General features: G+C 36.0%; 2 protein-coding genes across 8 annotated transcripts in view; one reads left to right on the plus strand and one right to left on the minus strand.

The window, feature by feature from the left end:
* The window catches only part of EIF5B (eukaryotic translation initiation factor 5B), a 32,045-nt gene extending 28,704 nt beyond the window's left edge, over positions 1-3,341 (plus strand). For both annotated transcript variants that reach the window (XM_025171747.2, XM_007436081.4), the window contains exons 22-24: positions 1,312-1,450; positions 2,023-2,184; positions 2,561-3,341. In XM_025171747.2, coding sequence (XP_025027515.1) covers positions 1,312-1,450; positions 2,023-2,184; positions 2,561-2,668 — 409 coding nt within the window. In that variant the 3' untranslated portion in view covers positions 2,669-3,341. The remainder of the gene's footprint in view (positions 1-1,311; positions 1,451-2,022; positions 2,185-2,560) is intronic.
* A 1,407-nt stretch (positions 3,342-4,748) lies between these two features.
* Positions 4,749-20,327, minus strand: part of REV1 (REV1 DNA directed polymerase) — a 71,388-nt gene continuing 55,809 nt past the window's right edge. For all 6 annotated transcript variants that reach the window (XM_088145033.1, XM_088145036.1, XM_088145038.1 and 3 more), the window contains 11 exons: positions 19,660-19,880; positions 14,665-14,837; positions 12,317-12,419; positions 11,333-11,507; positions 10,918-11,108; positions 10,006-10,239; positions 9,696-9,810; positions 9,356-9,555; positions 9,031-9,187; positions 7,650-7,752; positions 4,749-5,150 (listed from right to left, as the gene is read on the minus strand). In XM_088145033.1, coding sequence (XP_088001159.1) covers positions 5,039-5,150; positions 7,650-7,752; positions 9,031-9,187; positions 9,356-9,555; positions 9,696-9,810; positions 10,006-10,239; positions 10,918-11,108; positions 11,333-11,507; positions 12,317-12,419; positions 14,665-14,837; positions 19,660-19,880 — 1,784 coding nt within the window. In that variant the 3' untranslated portion in view covers positions 4,749-5,038. The remainder of the gene's footprint in view (positions 5,151-7,649; positions 7,753-9,030; positions 9,188-9,355; positions 9,556-9,695; positions 9,811-10,005; positions 10,240-10,917; positions 11,109-11,332; positions 11,508-12,316; positions 12,420-14,664; positions 14,838-19,659; positions 19,881-20,327) is intronic.

The following is a 20,327-nucleotide window of genomic DNA, read 5'->3' on the forward strand; positions in this document are numbered from 1 at the left end:
ATGGCAGAAAAGGCTCTCTTTCTGGGCCCTGCCAGCTGACACTTAGCCAGTAGGATCTGGAGCACGTTCCTCCTACAGGATCAGGTAGGACAGGTAGAAACAGATGTGGAGAGATATACAGATAGTCATCGCTTGCCAACTGCCTCCTTCAGTGACCAAAGTTACAGTGGTGCTGAAAAAATAACTCCATGACTTATGCCCACATTTACAACCTTCACAGTGTCTCTCAGTCACATGATTGCCATTACAGTTAGTACGTGTTGTCCTGGGCCTGGCCTGTTGTTTTTCTTTTTTTCCCCCTTTGCAGAGCAGAGAGATTGGAGAGGAAGGGATTACAAGAGAGTAAGCAGGCACACAATGGGGAATACACTGGGCTGTTTGCATAGCGTGCTTGCAGCTGCCAGCACCAGCGCATTGCTTTCGCTGTGTATTCCCTGTTGTGTGCCTGCTTACTCTCTTGTAATCCCTTCCTCTCCAATTAACATACATGCAAACATTAATTCTGTTCTTGCTAATTATCCAAGCACTGGGGTATTCCAAAGGGCGGGGGAGTGAGGGAAAGGAAAGCAGTCATGATCATGTGATTTTCCACTTAGCAACCACTTTGCTTAGTGATGGAGTTGCTGGTCCCAATTGTGGTTGCTAAATGAGGACTGCCTGTACATAGAAGCCTGCTTGGGTTTATGGACTTACTTTGTTGGACTGAGAAAACTGCTAAAATGAATGTAACAAGTAATAACTGTTTTGCAGAATGATACCATAGTTGGTAGTGATAGCAACCTTTTATGATACATTGTACCATTTTATGATTTAATAGTTTTCTTTATCACTTGATAAAATAATACAGGCAACTCATGCAGGTGACCAAACTAATTAAAGTTTAATAGACTGCCAAATGTTTGAGAATTCTAGTCTGCATCAGGTGGAGATTTGTTAGAAACCTGGATAAAATGAGTGCTTTATGATTACTGAGGAAAGCTTACCAAACAGTTACATGCACGTTGTAGAATATTTAATAAAAATAATTAATATTAATTAATATTAATTATTAATTATTAATATTAATTAATAATGATTAAATAATATTAATTAAAATAATAATTTTTTTATTAAATATTCACCGTTCTAAGGATTATATGTGATTTAGGAGCTGCTTAAATAGATATGGTATTATGGATTTAAATTATTTTCCATCTAGGTTTCTCAGAAATGGATAATTCTAAATAAAAATAGATTTTTGAGCATGCAGCCTTATTTTCAAATCACATTTTTAACAGTTCTTTCCCATCTCTCTCTCTCCCCTTCCCCCAGGCATATAGCAGTATTCCCTTGTAAGATGAAAATACTTCCTCAATTTATTTTTAATTCTCGAGATCCCATAGTGATGGGAGTCCTTGTGGACGCAGGTCAGGTAAAACAAGGAACTCCAATCTGTGTACCTAGTAAAAATGTGAGTATTTTATATCTTTAAAGGTATTCTGTCTTTCTTAAAAGAAGGATTATTTGGATAATAATCATAAAAAAACTGTAATTCATTTTAACATATTTTGATAATAGTTTTTTTTTTAAAAAACCCAGCAGTCTATATTGCAGTTAAGTTGCATAGATTAGGAGCTTGGATTCTTTGCTGAAATGTCCTTTATCATGACTTCTATGGAATACTGATTTTGTCTCTGGATCTACTTTATCTTTGTAGCTTGCAATCTTAAATTTGGAAAAGACAAACATTTTTTCAAATAAATATATGAGTAACAGCGTGCAAAGCTTCCCTCCCAAGGTCTTCTGGGCATTCAGAGATAATTAGTTTCTAGTTTAAAACTTTCACTGCATCGTCTGTCACATACATACAGTACTATCCAATAGATAATTTAACAAAAGACTGCCATATTGTTCTTCAGGTCTTACATGGAGAAGTGACTATTAGAAGTCTAGTTATATTTTGAATAGTTTATTTTGCTTATGCCCGTCTGAAAATTGAATGCTCATAAAAAGTACGTCTTAAGTTTTGTTGTTTTATTACAGTTCATTGACATTGGAATAGTTACAAGTATTGAAATAAATCACAAACAAGTAGATGTTGCAAAAAAAGGTCAGGAAGTCTGTGTAAAAATAGAACCGATTCCTGGTGAAGCACCCAAAATGTATGGTCGACATTTTGAAGCAACTGATATGCTTGTCAGCAAGGTAAGCATTTTTTTTAAAAAATTTGGGGTGTCATGCTTGCATGAATCTGAGGAGGACAATCAGCCTTTTTTGAAATGGGATAGAATTTAGACTGATATGCCAGCATTTGGTGCATGAAGAGCCTGTTACAGAAATTTTGATAGAAAATCATTCTTTGCTTCTGGAGGTTAAAATTAAAAATGGTTGAGAAGATCACTACAGTAGTTAAGGTGGGGTATAGGAAATAATGTGGCAACTTTTAAAAATGTTATTTTGGTTTCTGAAATTTATCAGACATCATGTACTAGAATCTGAGCAGCATAGATTTGTGCTACACATATTAACATTCTTACAGCCAGGGGGAGTGATGTTAAACATCTTGGTTTTCTACCTACAGATTAGTCGTCAGTCCATTGATGCCCTGAAAGACTGGTTCAGAGATGAAATGCAGAAGTCTGACTGGCAGCTTATTGTGGAGCTCAAGAAAGTATTTGAAATCATCTAGGTTCTGTCAAACATTGAGCAATGATTAGCAAAAACCCACAGTTCCTATTACAAGAGCAACAACAGCTTATAATAAATATGCTGTTGGATTTAACAAACATCTGGGAAAAATGTGGATAAAATGTTTTCCATGAGAAACCAAATAACTTACACTGGTTTGACAGTGGTCAATTTATGTCCCTGTGGTTCCAATGTGCCTGTGCATCTTTCCCAATGCCCTTCACTTTGTACTGGCTACTTTTAAAGTTTGCCCTTTCCAGTTCACATCCCCCAAATTAAAAGAAAATAATTTTTTTATTAAGTAACTCAGCTTTCACTTTTATACTAGTAAGATCAGTACCACGGTATTTGCCTAATCAAACTCTTACAGACTTTGTGATCTTTTGGAGTTTTTCGATGTAAGAAATGTTTATTTATGCATACCTCTTCCTCGATTTTTTTTCATCACCCTTCTGCTTTGTGCCTATAGAAATTTATTATAGAAAAATTAGGTAATTGGCTGTCTGTATTTGGTTGGTGTGAAACAATGATGTAAAGCATAGTTGGCTGCCTTTTATTGCTTGTACAGTTTATGAAATTTGGCAAATTAATCATTAATTCTGAACTGCAAATAAAAGAAATGAACATTACCCTGATAATTTAATTCCTAATAAAGGCAGTGCAGCATGCAAATATATCTGTCAAAATTTAGTTATGTGTGTCTGGTCTGAACACTTTAGTAGTCCCCTTGTGTAGGCCTTCGGTTACAAAGATGGAATAAAATGTCTCTGCCCAATGCTTAGAAGAACATAGCTGAACAGTTTGATCTGGTCAGTGTGGTTGAAAAATTATTTTGTGCAGTGATCCTATTAATATGCAAATGATGCTGTAGTATTCATGTATAATTGTATACATTAGCTGGGAAGGTGGGCTAAAATGAAATCATTTTAGGATGATCTTACATATTGATAGCATCACAGTATCATTTATTGCTAAGGTTACATAGAAGGCAGACTATCAGCAATCTAGTTCTTAGTTCTTTGCCTGAAACATTGGAGGATCATGTTTGCAGAATGGCCTTAACCAGCCATGCTTAAGGAAATGATTCCCATTGCAACCATTATTACCAGAACACAAGCAGTAATGTCAAAATTGTAAATGAAATAAGAATAGCTAAAATTCTACAAGTTGAAAGAAGCTGGTTAACATGGGTAATAAGCAGTCAAGTCTGTAGAAACTGTAGGGTCTACTGTAACTTGAGTCTATTTTAAAGGTATCATTTTTAGCAGATAAGATTAAGTACTTCTTTAATGCTCATTGTTCTCCAATATACTCTGAAATTGTGAAGTAATGGCATTGGTTTAAGGCCTTAAACCACTTTCATATAGCCTCATCTCTCAACTCTAGCATATTACAAACTCTGAAGTTAAATGCTGTGGTAGAGAATTTCCCTAGGTTCTAATGAGACTGTGTTGTGATGGTAGGTTGATACGTTGCTAGAACTACCAGGTGGATATGAGGATAAGAAGAAAGGTCTTTGCACTAGTGTTATGGGAGGAACCCCCCATCTGCTAAAGTGTTAGGTGAGACCAGCCACCTGACCTAATCAAGTAGACATGACGTTCTTACCTCACTTTAAACTTTTGAAGATTTAGTTCACTAGATTGCCATAACAGAATCTCTTTAAAAAAAAAGGAAATCTCTGATTATTAATGAAAACTGAATATTTTGCCAATATGAAAGTGTCTCTTTTACACTTGTTTGATATTAAGGAAAAATGATATGCATGGTAGGAACAGACATGGCTGCATTTATATCATCAGATTTAGCCAAGTACGGAGACAGAGATGCAGTGCCAGGATTCTGTTGTTCATGTTAGACAAGTCCAGGAATAATTTTTTTTTTTTAAAGTCCATATCACTACACAAACACTTTTCAGAGAGCCTTCTACCACTGTGTAAAACTGAGCTTGAACATAAATGTTTAGCCAATAAAAATATTAAATTCATATTGATTGTTCAAATTTATAGCATTTAGGAAAGAGAATTAAAGTAGTGAAACAACAAAATATGTACAAATTACATACAATTCTTTATTAAACAATTGTAAACACTTCACTGTAAAAATCCATAAAACTTTTATAAACAAACATTTTGTAAATAGATTCTATACTACAATAAAAGAATTTAAACACAATTATTTACATGCAATACTGACAAATTTTGGCACTTTGCTGAAAGAAAATGTACAAAACACCTTCTCCTTTAAAAAAAATTTCAACTTATAAAAACTTAGCTTAATGTCATGCACTTTGCAAATACCTCACAAGCACTTATGGCACAGCTACCAAAGAGCTCCAGGCTCTTACCACATCCTTTTCTACAAGATCAGTTCAGATAATTTTTAATGTGCTTCCATAAGTTTGTTGCAAAACAACTTGAACATTGTCAAGAATGAAATCAAATGCCATGTTCCATACGGATTCTACGGACTGCTGCATTAGCCTGTAGAGATAAAAGGTGATAGAATGGAAAATAAAACTCATCATCACACATTTTCATAGATTTGCAAAGCAAGAAGATTTTGAGCTGGAACTGCTTCTTTGGAAATAGTTATTTAAAAAACAGCCGCCACCAATTTCTTTAGTCAGTCAGTGACCCAACTCATAGAACATGCTTAGCTGTATTTTTTGTAGTTTGCTTTCTTGTGTGAAAAACACTCAGTAACAAAGTAGTTGGGGGGGGAAGTTGTGGAAAAATTCATTCATTCATATACACACACTAAACTGAACTGCGTATACAAGATCATTTCAAAAATAAATATAAAATGTCACTAGACAAACATACAAAATTATGCATTTTGTATTTAGGGTATTAAATCATACCCTATTTAAACAACGATATGTCAATCACAACTTGTTTCAAATGGCATTCTGCTTAATTGCTAAGAAATATTTGTCAGTTTACAAATTCAGAAATTGAAGCAGAAGTTTCAGGAAGAACAAGGTATGACTGGTATTTAGTGAGAGCAGTTCAGAGACAGACAAACCGAAATGCTTGTCTATAATCAGGGTTATTCTGAGCATGCACACTGATGGGTTTGCACCCGTGTAGCCTAGCTGAACTGTTGCCTGGAACCTTATCCATCTATACAGAAGTTCATGCTGGCCTGTTAAAAAATCCCCTCAGTTCCTTAACAGCCAGGGGAGCTCAGCAGAAGGAGCAGCTGCAGAAAGTCATGGCAGGTGGATTATGTGAAAGCAGATAGCCACTCAACCATAGTTACAGAGAAGCAAACTCTTGTTTGTTTGTAGTCTGTGCATCATGCTGATCAGGCAAGGTTTTGGACCTTATGCCATAAAATGTCTATGACTTACAAAATTACAGTTCTGTTACTGTAAAAGGCTAAACTACATTTGACACACAACAGCATTAGGAAGACTCCAAACATCTAAAAGAGCTGGAGTAGAAAAATGACAGCATAGTGACCTGGGAAAGGTGGAATTTAAAGTAAACCTCTTAGGAATTAAGGTGATCGCGTTGAGTGTAACTTCGCTAAATCAGATAAACCAGGGCTGATTCTCAAGGGCTGATTACCTGCTTGACAGGCTGAAGCCACCATTATGAGGGAGATTAGTACAGATGCAAAAGGCAAATAGAGAGAAGCTCTTAGTACTTCCTACTGATGTTTTACTTCAATTTTTTTCAATTTAATCCTATCTTGGGGGTGGGAATGCTGGTTATTGGAAGAAGGGAATGGGACAGAGAAATCATGAGCAGGAAAATGAAAGGGAGAAAGGGAAGCCAAATAAACGTCTGCGAAGATGGCAGAGAAACTTCTAACACAGCAGAAACTGAACTACTTCTTCAATAAAACAGGAAGGAAAAATTTGCCATACAAATACAAGTAGTTTCATAGTTCTTTATAGGTGAAAGAGCTGAAATATCAATGTGGTGAATACAGTGCTACCTGTTCTAAGGGAAGCTTATCACTGAGGGAACAATGCTCACTGTCACTTGACAGCTACAGTAAGACCACAGTCCCTGCTTTCACCAAGAGGTCATTAAACTGCAAGAATTTTGGCTCTGTGGATCTTGGCAAGGCCTTGCCAATTACTGAAATGTGGGGAGGAGGTGAAAGTGTACTCCTTCATGAAGTCTCAATCTTCATGATTCCACACCACTTTGGTATACACATGAGCTCACTTTACTTCACTGCCATAGATGTGGCCACAGAGAGAACAAAACCACTTGCATCTGACAGGCTGAGGCTGAAGAGTCCCAAAGAAAACTTATTTGAAACTATTGCTTTTAAAGCTTTTTCTCAGAGGAGGACATGAAGGCAAGAGGACTAATTCTGATTCCAGTACTTTGGGCAATGGATAGGAATCCACACAATGTCCTTCAGCTAAACAGAAAAGGCTGTTAATGTTTGTGAGAAAGTGAAATTTCTGGGGAACGGTCATGCAGTAAAAGGGCTCCTCAAACAGTAGAAAATGTTGGCAACAAAAGGAGAAACATTTTAATAGAACGAAAAAGGAAAAAAGGAAACTCACCATATTCTTCATGAGTCTGTATTCAGAGTACAGAATCACAGAGAACACTCTTAATAAAGTTGATGATATAATATCCTAATAAAGCTGTAATAATATTGCAATGCAGGGGATTTGGGGCAAGTTAATGCAAACCAAGCAGGAGAGAGGCAGGACTGCCATCAACAGGTTTCATCTCAGGAATCTTCCAGAATATTGCAAGTGCAAACCCATCAGTATAATGCAGAGAAATCACATCCACAATAAATGTGGATGCAGTACCACAAATGAACAAGTCCCAGATATTCAATTGTGTAAAAAATAATGTGACAAACAGAAGATATGCAGCTATGAAGTAAGAATCACTAGCTGAAATTCTTAAATCAAGTTTTGTAACTATTTTCAATGTTACTTAGATTTTTTATTCTAAAAAAAATTATTTTTGTATCAAGAATACAAAGCATCTAATTACCTTTTCATATACTTTATGACTAGATCCAGCTTTTCTAAATCCTTTTCTTCTATCAGATCAGTACAATACTTCACAACTTGCAAAATGTCTTCCTCCATGGGATCTGCAAAATTATACATGATTTATAGAATGCCTCTTCGAAACAGCAGAGATTAAGCAGCTTTAAATTAATGGAGGTTTTGACATTCATGTAAATTGTTATTCCCTTTAAAACAGAAAAAAAATTCTGCCTCTTTCAAGGGGAGTAAATTAAGATTCTCTTCTTCCATTATGTATGAAAAAGTCTTGTGCACGATCAGTACTGTTGTTGTTCAGTCGTTAAGTCGTGTCCGACTCTTTGTGACCCCATGAACTATATCGCACCAGGCCTTCCTGTCCTTCACTGCCTCCCTGAGTTTGCTCAGTTTCATGCTCATTGCTTCAGTGATGCTATCTAACCATCTCATCCTCTGCCTTCCCCTTCTTCTCCTTTTGCCTTCAATCTTTCCCAGCATCAGGGTCTTTTCCAAAGAGTCCTCTCTTCACATTAGGTGACCAAAGTATCTGAGCTTGAGCTTCATTATCAATCCTTCCAATGAACAGTCAGCAAGACTGCTCATTGATCAGTATAGCTTAAGGCATATCCCCATCTCCTGTCTCAATTCAAGGAGCAATTTGAAAAGAAAAGTTTTAACAAAATCATACAAAGTAACCTCCTCTTCCATAAAACTCTGAATGGAATTCAACCCCTTCTGTTTGTTCCATCTTTAAGTTGTTCCATGAATGGGGGCAAATTTGAAGCAAAGTACACATTCAGCCCAATGTTCCTTTAAATATTCAATAGTTTTGACTGGTCATGGGAAAAAAAAGTCTTCCACAGAGGAGGTTGATCAAGATCTCCCCCCAGCTCCAGGCAAATACCATTTCATCTGTGGTAGTCTTTTTGGCTTAGTTACACTGTCATGACTACCTGTGGCATCAACAGACGATCCTCACAGATATCCAGAACTATAAAGCACTGCACAGAAATAGAATTCTCCTTTCTGCGATTCTGAACATCATGTAATTTGAAATCATGTGTACTAGAAGTGACACTTGTCTGGCATTTTAGACAGATAAATATCCTTTGAATATTTCAGAATGCAGTCAATAGTGGAAATTTAGCTCTTAATAAATAATATTAAGAATCAATCTAAGAATATTTTTAAATATTGAATCCCCTCTTCTATTCTGTTCAAAAATAATGATGCCAGGGTTGTAGTATGCAATCATTTGATGACATCCAGTACAAACATGAAGTCTAGATTTTTGTTAAAAAAAAGATCATTCCACTTCTTTCAATTAAGTTTATTTCAAAAACACACTAACTCTTGCATTAAAAAGTCATACACCTAGAGTTTACCTGATATAGTTGTAATCCATTCCTTAAGCAAGGCCTTTACATCATTAAACTCAATAGCTCCTGCTAGATTAGGTGCTTGAGGCCAAATTGTGGTAGATGATAATGGCTGTGAAATAGATGGACTGGAAGGGTCTTCAGCAGCTTGTACTTCTTCCATCTATCCAGAAACAAGGTATACAGAAATGATAATTTCTCCATGTCTTCTCAATAGGAAACATTTAAAAAGCCCAAGCACAAGAACCCCAGAAAAATAAGAAACCTATGATTTTAAATCAAAATGATTTTAAAAATACAAAAACGCTGTTTTGGCTTATGATAAAGTTACCTGAGGATTGTCACTTGTTGCTTTTTCCTGTTTCAAGAAGTTATCCATTAATTTCTGAGGACTTCCAACAGAAACAACCATATTTTTTGCAGGGTTACCCAAAAGCTTGCTTTTTAAAGGGCTAAGGTTCTTTTTTACCGGGCTGACTTGGATTTTCTTTCTATTTCTTTTCTTATTTTTTGTAACTGGATTATTTGATACTGGGAAAAAAGAAGTAAGAATGAGAATTGCATAGTACTTTATGATTAAAGAAATAACCATGATAGCCACTGTAATAAAAATTTGCTAAGTAAGACAGATTACACATCATTATTTGACAGGACTGCATCCAAAGACTTACCAGTGGCACTTGTTTGCTGTAAAATGTTCTCTATATGATTTTGCCTTTGGTCATATGCTTCTCTAAGTTCCTCTTGCAATTCTGAAGGTAGGGCAGCGAAAACATCAGGGTCCACCTAAGCCATAAAGCATCCACTTATGATTATACCACTGATAAACAATAATGATGTTTACACTTCTGAGTTTTGGCTCTAGTGTAAGAAACATATTTATACTAATGCTGTTTCTAGCTAGAAATCTAACATAACTTCTCCTATAGAAAATGCTTACCACATTAAAGTCTACTAATACTAATACTTAATATCATTTACCTGTGAAAATGCTGGGAGTGCTATTACATTAATCCCAGCATCACTGCTTGATTCTCTGAGGTCTGGCATCTGTAAGAGAACGTTTCCAGCAGGCTGTAATGGAAAGCTAGTACTGTATCCATTTATTGGTTCCTTCTTGCTATTATCATGTGCGTCTATTACTTGAAGAGAATATGCATGTTCTATTTGTTCTCGAAGATCAGAAGGGAGTGCTTCCAAAACAGATTGATCAAGCTATGAAGAAAAAAATGTTAATAGTGTTTTACTTTAAAACACTGGAACATGAAAACCTGATGTAACTTAAACGCAGAACTGTTCTCCAAAGCATTATATTTTATTCTTTGGTTGCTAAGTAGACAGGTACAAAATATATAGACTATAATAGGAGGAAGCTGCTTCTTCTCTTGCACCTGTATCTACACGTGATAGTAGCATCTAATGTTGAGTAAATGCATTCAAGGCACCAGTGTGCTCCTATTAGCTAAGGTCAGGACCAGTTAAACTAAATCCTTAAGCCTTTCATGAGTGATTGAAATCCGAGGAGAAATGGCTAAAATTGAAATAATTCAGTCAATAAAACAGGTTTGACATATCCTATATTTTAATAATATAAATTATTCATAGAACAATCCTATTCTGTTCAGTGAAATCTGAACATCTCTGGTAGTTTTAGACTAACAGATGAAAGGGAGTGGCAATGCTCTTCTTTCCTTATTGTTCAGGGAGTTCAGACCAATTTCCCTCCTATTTCAGTGAAAGGAGTTATTTTTCAAATCAGATCCAGGAAAAACTCTATGCACTGGACTGGTAAGAAACAGAGGATACAAAAAAGCCAAAACCATTCATCTTATGCATCCTTTATTAAGAAAGGGAAATATGACTTTTTATATTATTCATATAAGAAAATTTTACCTGGGAAGGTGATGGCACTTCAATACTTAAATTAAGCCTAGATTTTATATTGATTGGTGGATATAAGCCATTCAAACTGGTACTAGGCTCAGATTTGTTGGTAACATGATGGAGATTAGTTGCTAGTGATGGTAACTCTGCACATGCTTTTGATGTAGAAGATATTTCAACATCCACAGCAGCCAAAAATACTATTAATTCAAGAAAAAGACAACATTTTCAATCACTGCAGAACACCAAGCTGAAACTACAAATATAACTCAACTATCTTTACTGCAAAAGGTAACGCTATTAATGTAACATACTTTTTATGAAGCAAATCTGTTTTCTGGTAAGAACTATAAAAATTGTAACATTTAATTTATTTTAAAAAGCTATAAAAAAACCAAAGCACAATTGTTATTTATTTTCCAACCTTCCTTGCATTCTTCTTCTTTATTCTTGGACTTCTTCACAGCTTTTGGAACTTGCAAAAGATCAATAATAGAATCAGCTCCACCAGGCAAGAATCCAGAAGGTAATGAAGTGTAAGAGGAAGACATGGAAGTTGTTTTATTAACTGGAATTAGCTGATGCACTTGGATTCCAACCTAGAAAACAAGACACCAGGGTAATATTTCTAAACAGAAACAATTTTCAAACTACAGAACATTAATTTTAGAGGGTTAGCTGTTTTAGTCTGCTGCAGGAAAAACTATTGTCTTCTAAAGATATTGGACATTAAGAAATTATTTTTAGAATAACCTTTCACAGGCTATAGCCTCCCCCCCGCCCCATGTATGTATGTGAAAGGCTATGTGGGCTCCTTTTGCAAGATCATACTTAGATAGATAGATAGATAGATAGATAGATAGATAGATAGATAGATAGATAGATAGATAGATAGATAGATAGATAGATGGGCGGGCAGGCAGGCAGGCAGGCAGGCAGGCAGGCAGGCAGGCAGGCAGGCAGGCAGGCAGATCGATCTTGCAAAAGGAGCCCACATGCATGGGTGTTCATGAGGATAATAATAGGAGAGGTCATAGTGAAATTAAATGCAGGAGATTATTTCAGTGATAAGAACCTATAGTTCTTGGATGCAGCATTCTTGTACCAGTTAGCTGATTAAGGTAGGGTGATGAAAGATCTTAAAATCTCTGTTTAATCCTTAATTCTAGCCCAATGCTCCTTTTCATACTCTTATTTCTCTTCTCAGATTTGTGTTTATTGTTTTAAATAATGACTGGCCAGTCAGTCCAATGTAAAATGCAGTGGAATATTTCACCTGTAATAGGATATATCACATTGGAAGAAATACACATTTATCACACATCCACTCCTATTTAGAACAATAAAGCAATACCAGTAGATAATTTTGTAGAAGAGGAAATCAAGCATGAGTGTTGAAAAAACTTACCCCTCTCATATCAGAAATATTCAGTTTCATTGTGTGAAACATATTTAACATTTCTTTCCCAATCACTTTGGCACTATCTGTTGCATGGTTGAGAGTCACAGTCCTACAAATAGTATACATTTTAAAATACATCAACAGCTTTACAATGGCTATTGATCAAGTTGAATACATGTCATCACCAAGATCAGAAGAGCCATATCTTTGAATATACTTGTTATTCCCAAAATTGCCAAGGACTATTGGCCTTCATATTTTGTTTCCATGATTACTATAGGAAACTGAGTGGCCACTACGGGAAAAAGAACTAGACAGGCGTCTAGACATGTTCTTCTGATCTTAATTTCAATTGTTTTTACAAATTTCAATCAGTTATACAAACTAGATTTGAACATATGGAATTACATTAAAAAATATATATGTCAAAAACCCATACTTAAATTTAGTTGTTTTTTCTAAGTTCTCTTTCCCTTATCTACTATTTTGCCAACACAACTGTATGCATCAAACTACACACAAATACATTAATGCATGTGTAAAGGCAAAAATATATTGTTAGGCGGGGGAGAAGAAATGGCTTGCAAAAACAAACAAAACAAGCAAGGAGAAGATTTAGAAGACCCCCTTACACATAATGGCTTATTTGCTGAACATTGCCCCAGATCTGCTTTTCCTTAAAAGCAGTAGCAGCAGCAATATTTTTATGCAAGTAATATATTGAACGTTCCCCTCTTTCTCTGTCCAAACTTCCCAGCATTTCTAGAAGTGCAGTACTAGTTTGACCACTATGTGGTATATTATTACACTATATTTTTCCACATCTCCAAATAACTGTTAATTAATTATAAAAAGTACATTTTAAAAAATATTTTGAAACAGGAAGTCTTGGTTTACCATGAATGAGCTTCATTACAGCGCACTTAACATCATTTGCTGGTATATGATTGCTTCTCCTACCCCCTTCCGCTAATGGGTGAGCACTCAAATGAATAAAAAATTATTTGAATAGCATGTTGCCTGAACTGACAACACTGTCATGTTATTCCTTTTACAAGCTAGAACTGTAAACTTTTAGTTTATGAATCCTAGTTTGTAAAGAATGCAGAAAACCAAGATCTTAAGTTTAGAAAACCTGCTAGATAAATATGATCACCTATAAAATTATGTCAGCAGAAGCCGCCATGATTGAGGGAATGGGCTCTATATACCAGCACACTGCTGATAATATAGGTTTACTATTCTATGGGAATGCAGCTATTGTCATTTTAATTCAGGTGTGAGCTCATAAAAAACAAGTCTTGCATTTCAAAATCTGTCAATGGCTACTTCATTTAATTTCTGCAAGACTGCTTGAGTTCAGCTTTTGTCCTAGTTACTAAAAGACATTTCTGTATCTTTATTTTGTTTTTAAATTGTACATTATTTGCTGCCTGCACATTTTGTTAAATAGCAGCCATGTATTGTGCCTAGCCTGACTCTATATTTTGGAAAGCAAGAATCAAACTAGCAGCTTTATTAAGTCCTTAGTAAGCTATCACACATAGTGAGGTCCATTTAGTTTTATGAATAAATTGTGCTGATGTAAGTCTACTATTTTAGTATTCTAAAAAGATCAGATATTTTACTCCTATTTTTTAACAGTAGAAAAACTGTTAGCATCAAAACAGCATAAATACTTTCCTTAAATACTTATTGCAGTGTTTTGGCAGTCATTTTTATAAGGTCCTAACATACATGGACCTGTGCGAGAGTAGAGAAGACAAGTTCAGCAGACTTGGCAACATGTTCCTATGGCCAGTATCGTTTGTAAAAAAAAAAAGGAATTTTTTAAAATGTATTTTCTATATCTTACAAAATGTTTGTATGATGTTATTTTAAAAACTTATACCACCCTTGAAAGCAGAGTTTTCCCAGGGTGGCTTTCAATGCATTAAAATCACAATATAAAAATGCAATGCTATAAGGAGGTGAGTACTCTATCAACAGACTTAAGAGAAAAGAATACTTTTTTAAAAAGTCTAATGATTGAAATTAAGAGCCAGTTTGGTGTAATGGTTAAGACACTAGGCTAGAAACTGGGAGAACATGAGTTCTAGTCCTGCCTTAAGCACAAAGCCAGCTGAATGACCTTGGGCCAGTCATTTTCAGCCTCGGGAAGAAGGCAAGGGCAAACCACTTCCAAAAAACCTTGCCAAAAAAACGGCAGGGAGTTGTCTAGGCAGCTGCCAGGAGAAAAGCTGACCCGAAGGCACAAAAAAAGAGATTTCATTCAAGTTTGCTTCTATAAGTTCATATTAGCTTGTAAATTTAAGCCTATAAACAATGGCAAATTTATGTATCAAACTATTTACCTGGCAACACTGTCACAAATTCCATGACCTCCAAATTTTGCAGGTTCTACTGGGGCTCCAGCTTTCCTGATCATGATTTTGAGAGTTAATCGTCTGCCTTTCATACCAGCTGCTTCTAACCTTCGCTGGATCTCTTCTGAAAGACTCAGAAGGAAAGCTTCTGCTTCTTTTGCCTTGAAATATAGAAAATGGATTTTATACAGGTAAGAAGGAAAGATTCCATCAAATCAAAACTAATCTTCATTACAAGTAAATGCCAGCAAAATCATAATTTATGAAGGATGATAGTTAATGTAAAACAGTAAGTTTTTGAACTGAGTCATATAAAATAGTATTCTTCTAATAAGTCAACAATTCTGTTGTTAGTTTGCTATCTTCACTGGGGTTTTATGTCATTCTTTGTTTGTATTGCTTTGTGGATGTTTTAATTAATATTGCATATACTGTAAACAGCCAAAAGTCATCAAATTGTGACAGGATATATAGTGCATTCGGAAAGTATTCAGACCTTCACTTTTTCCAATTTTGTTATGTTGCAGCCTGATACTACAATCGTTCAAATTCATTTTTTTCTCATTAATCTACACTCAGTACCCCATAATAACAAAGTGAAAACAGAATTTTAGTAATGTCTGTAAATTTATTAAAAAGAAAAAACTGAAATATCACATTGGCATAAGTATTCAGACCCTTTCTCAGTACTTTGTTGAAGCACTTTTGGCAGCAATTACAGCGAGTCCTTTTTGGTATTATGTGACAAGCTTTGCACACCTGGATTGGGGGATTTTCTGCCATTCTTCTTTGCAAATCCTCTCAAGCTCAATCAGGTTGGATGGGGACCGTCAGTGGACAGCCATTTTCAGGTCTCTCCAGAGATGTTCAATAGGGTTCAAGTCAGGGGTCTGGTTGGGCCACTCTAGGACATTCACAGAGTTGTCCCTAAGCCATTCCTGTGTTGTTTTGGCTGTGTGCTTAGGATTGTTGCCTTGTTGGAAGGTGAACCTTCGGCCCAGTCTGAGGTCCTGAGCACTGTGGAACTGATTTTCACTGAGAATATCTCTGTACTTTGCTCCATTCAGGTTTCCCTCAACCCTGACCAGTCTCCCAGTCCCTGCTGCTGAAAAACACCCCCACAGCATGATGCTGCTACCACCATGCTTCACTGTTGGGATGGTATTGGGCAGGTGATGAGCGGTGCCTGGTTTCCTCCAGATGTAACATTTAGAATTGAGGCCAAACAGCTCAATCTTGGTTTCATCAGACCAGAGAATCTTGTTCTCTAAGAGTCTGAGAGTCCTTCAGGTGCTTTTTTGCAAACTCCAAGCAGGCTTTCATGTGTTTTGCACTGAGGAGAAGCTTCTGTCTAGCCACTCTCCCATAAAGCCCAGATCGGTGGAGGGCTGCAGTGATGGTTGTCCTTCTGGAACTTTGTCCCATCTCCACACAGGATCTCTGGAGCTCAGTCAGAAGGACCATCGGGTTCTTGGTCACCTCTCTTACCAAGGCTCTTCTCCCCCGATTGCTCAGTTTGGCCAGGTGACCAGCTCTTGGAAGAGTCCTGGTTGTGCCAAACTTCTTCCATTTGAGAATTATGGAGTCCACTGTGTTCTTGGGAACCTTTAGTGCAGCAGAAATTCTTTTGTAGCCTTCCCCAGATCTGTTCCTTGCAATAATCCTGTCTCTGAGCTCTGCAGGCAGTTCCTTTGACCTCATGGCTTTTGCTCTGATACAGTATGCATTGTCAGCTGTGAGGCCTTCTGTAGAGAGGTGTGTGCCTTTCCAAATCATGTCCAATCAATTTAAATTACCACAGATGGACTCCAATGAAGGTGTAGAAACAGCTCAGCAATTATCAAGAGAAATGGGAGGCACCTGAGCTAAATTTCAAGTGTTGTTGCAGAGGGTCTGAATACTTATGCCAATGTGATATTTCAGTTTTTCCTTTTTCATACATTTACAGACATTTCTAAAATTCTGTTTTCACTTTGTCATTATGGGGTACTGAGTGTAGATTAATGAGAAAAAAATGAATTTGAACAATTGTAGTATCAGGCTGCAACATAACAAAATTGGAAAAAGTGAAGGGGGTCTGAATACTTTCCAAATGCACTGTAAGCTAAATAAATACATTCATAAATATAAACAATAAGAACAACAAACTACAGTATTATGGTCATAGATCAGAATTCAAACAAAGCAAATAAACATAACAATAAAATGATTACATAGCTATACATAGTTGCCAATATCATGGCTAAGCCATTCTTGTCCCATGGCACTAACTTTAATAAGACACACTCTTATTGCTAAAGAACAATGTTTTGTGTTTAGATAGTTAGTTTTGGAGTTTCTATCTGTTGAAAAAGTAATGAGAACAAAATCCATCTGTTTGGCTGGGCAATTTTTTAAACAAAGCCTGGGGGAGCCTACAGTGCAAAACTAAACACATATTATAGAAAGATCTGCTCTAAGGATGCATTTGCTCCTGATGCATGTGACCACGACATCTGAGATAACTGGATTTTATTGAACTTGCCCTCCAAAATTAAGGAAGGGAGACCACTGAGATAGCCATTAGAGAAGGCCCACTGATACTTTGAGACAATAAAGATTTTGTTAAGGAAGAGCCTCTGAATTCTTCTGAGAAGACAGCAGATCCTTGTGGTTTGAATTAACTCATTTTGGAACAGAACTTCTTCAATCCTCTTGGCCACTTCTAGAACAGAATTCTCCTAGCCCAGAATTGAATGGAAAGCAATACTTTTGCGATATATCTAACTCTCAATTAGGTGTTGACTGTTAAAAAGCAGTAACAGCTGTTTATCAATGTTAATAGTCTCAAGTTGGTGCATGTTACACTTCTGTTCCATGAGCTGCACTGGTTACCAGTTTGCTTCCGAGTCCAATTCAAGGTGCTGCTTTTGACCTTTAAAGCCCTAGATGACATGGGACCAGGTTATTTGAGGGACCGCCTCTTCCTGGTTACATCTACCCATCCCATCAGTTTGAGCAGGAGGGGTATGCTGTGGGTCCTGTCTACTAAGGCGTTCCATCTGGCGGGACCCAGATGACGTGCCTTTTCTGCTATGGCCCCAGCCCTCTGGAACATCATTTCTCCTGAGGTGAGATTGGTCCCATCCCTGCTTGCCTTCTGAAAGCCCTCAAAATGTGGTTTTTCCATCAACCCTGGAGGTCCTATGGGGAGCCAGCAAGGTGGTTGGGTGATGTTAAGTGATGGTTGTTCTCTTGCTATTTTGGGTTTTTCTATTTTCTGTTTTTTTAATTTATGAGTATTTTATGGTTTTTATTGTTTTTAATGTATTGCATGCTGCCCAGAATCAGGTTCTGTGAGATGGGCAGCTATATAAATTTGCTAAATCAATAAATTTGCTAAGTAAGTAAGTACTAAGCAAGCAAGTTTCTCCCAGAGCCTGCCCCTATAAATAGAACTGAAGGCATTTCTGATACCTACAAAAGCATCAAATAGGGCTTTTATTGTTGAAGAACGTTTCCATGATCTATTGGGAAGTGCTTGCTCTAAATTCACTTGTTCTTCACCTAGTATGGATTTATTTTCTATCCAATGTCTCATATTTTCTAATGTAAGTATTAACACAGACTTCACTTAAAAATCCTCAACAAGTGATGCCATTTAACAACTGACTACAGGTATGTAAGACAATGCAAGTTTGAAATTTCACAAAATGTCCCATCCTAAGTGTGAAATTCCTTCTCTGAACTTGAAACAAGCTGTTTTGAGCATTTTCAAAGCATTTCAATCTTGAAAACTCAGCTGTAATGCTATTTCAATCTCAGAATGGTTCCAAAATGCTCACAACAACCCATTTTGTACTCAAAACAGAGCTTTTAGTACAGTGGGAAATTTCATGTAATTTTGTATTCAGAAATGTTCAAATGAAATGAACTATTTAATTTGGAAATGAACCCGTTCTACAGATTTCTATAAATGTTCTACCTGAACTGAATAGCTATTAGCCATCCCTCATGAATATATTATTTAGTGCTTATATTGCTCTTTTTGAGCATTCAATGCACTTTGTATACATTACTTCAAGCATCTTTACAACAGAATGAATATACAAATTAATATAAACAGGATGCAGACATTTCAGACTAAAATAAAGTCATAAACTCATAAATATCAGACTGACATAGGATCTGAAGTGGGGACTACCATGTTCTTATCACACAGCACCAGCTCTCATGGTACATACATATAAAAGAGAAGCAATGCTGCATGGATAGAAATGCCTATAAATAGTTTCTGAATCTGAAACAAATAATGATGATTTTTGAATTACTGGAAAATGGTACCACTTTTGTATATTTTGTCAAGTTTTGTTTTCACATTCTTTGTATTACAAAATTATTATTTTTTATTTTAGATATGAATAATATAAGTATTGACATTATTCCACATAATTTGTGAATCATATATCAATTTACAAAATTAGTTTTGAGTTAGTTTAGCTATTAATTTTCATGCTTTTTATTTTAAAGATGTATTGACTTGAATACTATAGAGTGCATATATAAATTATGAGACCTGAAGAACATGGACTATGAGTGCACTCAACATTCTTCCATGCTAAGAGATTACAAGGAGGGCCAATAACTGTTGCTGTTTTTCTCAGAAGATTCTCTATTATTAGGCTACACATACACATACCTGGGAGTAAATCCTTCAATGATCATGCAATGGTTTTTATGGGTAGACATGCATAGGAACTGCTCTATTGACTTCTAAAGAAAAAAGCTTCTAATGAATTTTCAACAAATTCTAAGACTCCTATGGAGTTTGGAAGGCCACATTACCTAAAGCTCATCCATGTTATTGCTCATTCATATAAAAAACACATTCTAATATTAATAAGGAATTCGAACAAAGAAATTACGGTCTAGTAAAATGAGATCTTATGGATCATTTTGAGACAATGATTAATGTTTTACTTAAATTTGACTTAATTTTTTTACCTGTGTAAATCTTATACCATAATTGATCTCAGCTGAAACAGATTTTCTTGTTTTCTCTCTTTGAACAGGCCTATCATCCAAACCACGGCAGAACCTGTAGAGCATTTGTCCTGTTTTTGGTCCAAACTCTTTCTGAAGCTTTGACATTGTGACACACTGTAGATCTCCACAAGTTTTTATGCCCATAGATGACAACTTAGATTCCATTGTTCTTCCAACTCCTGGCCCCCAAAATAACAAGTTATAAAATAACTTTTAAATAATAAAAAATATATTTTGTATTAGAATTCTACAACAGAAATTTATTCACTTAATCATTGTTACACTATTTAAATAATTAAAACGTTATAAAATAGATGTGATGGTAAATTCACATCTGAGAGAATGTTGTCTACAACTATACAGAAATGTTACACATCACATCTAAAATAAGAATACACAATAATATTGACTAAATTACTTTTATAACTGGCCACAGCCAGGCTCAAATTATCCTACTTTGGATACATTATGTGAAGACCCAGCTCTCTGGAAAAGGCTCTACTTGTGATGGAATGGACTTATGAAGGCCAGGCTCAGGGAGATAAGCGTGTTCTTAGCCCCCAACAGGAGCGTGGGAAGTTCAAGAAGATGAGGCTGGTACCTCCCTAAGGAATTCACAGTGTTGT

Source organism: Python bivittatus, unplaced genomic scaffold (genome assembly GCF_059951505.1).
Source record: "Python bivittatus isolate LINGU-HERP-01145 unplaced genomic scaffold, Pbiv_v1 ctg000350_np1212, whole genome shotgun sequence".
In the NCBI taxonomy this organism is placed as follows: domain Eukaryota; kingdom Metazoa; phylum Chordata; class Lepidosauria; order Squamata; family Pythonidae; genus Python; species Python bivittatus.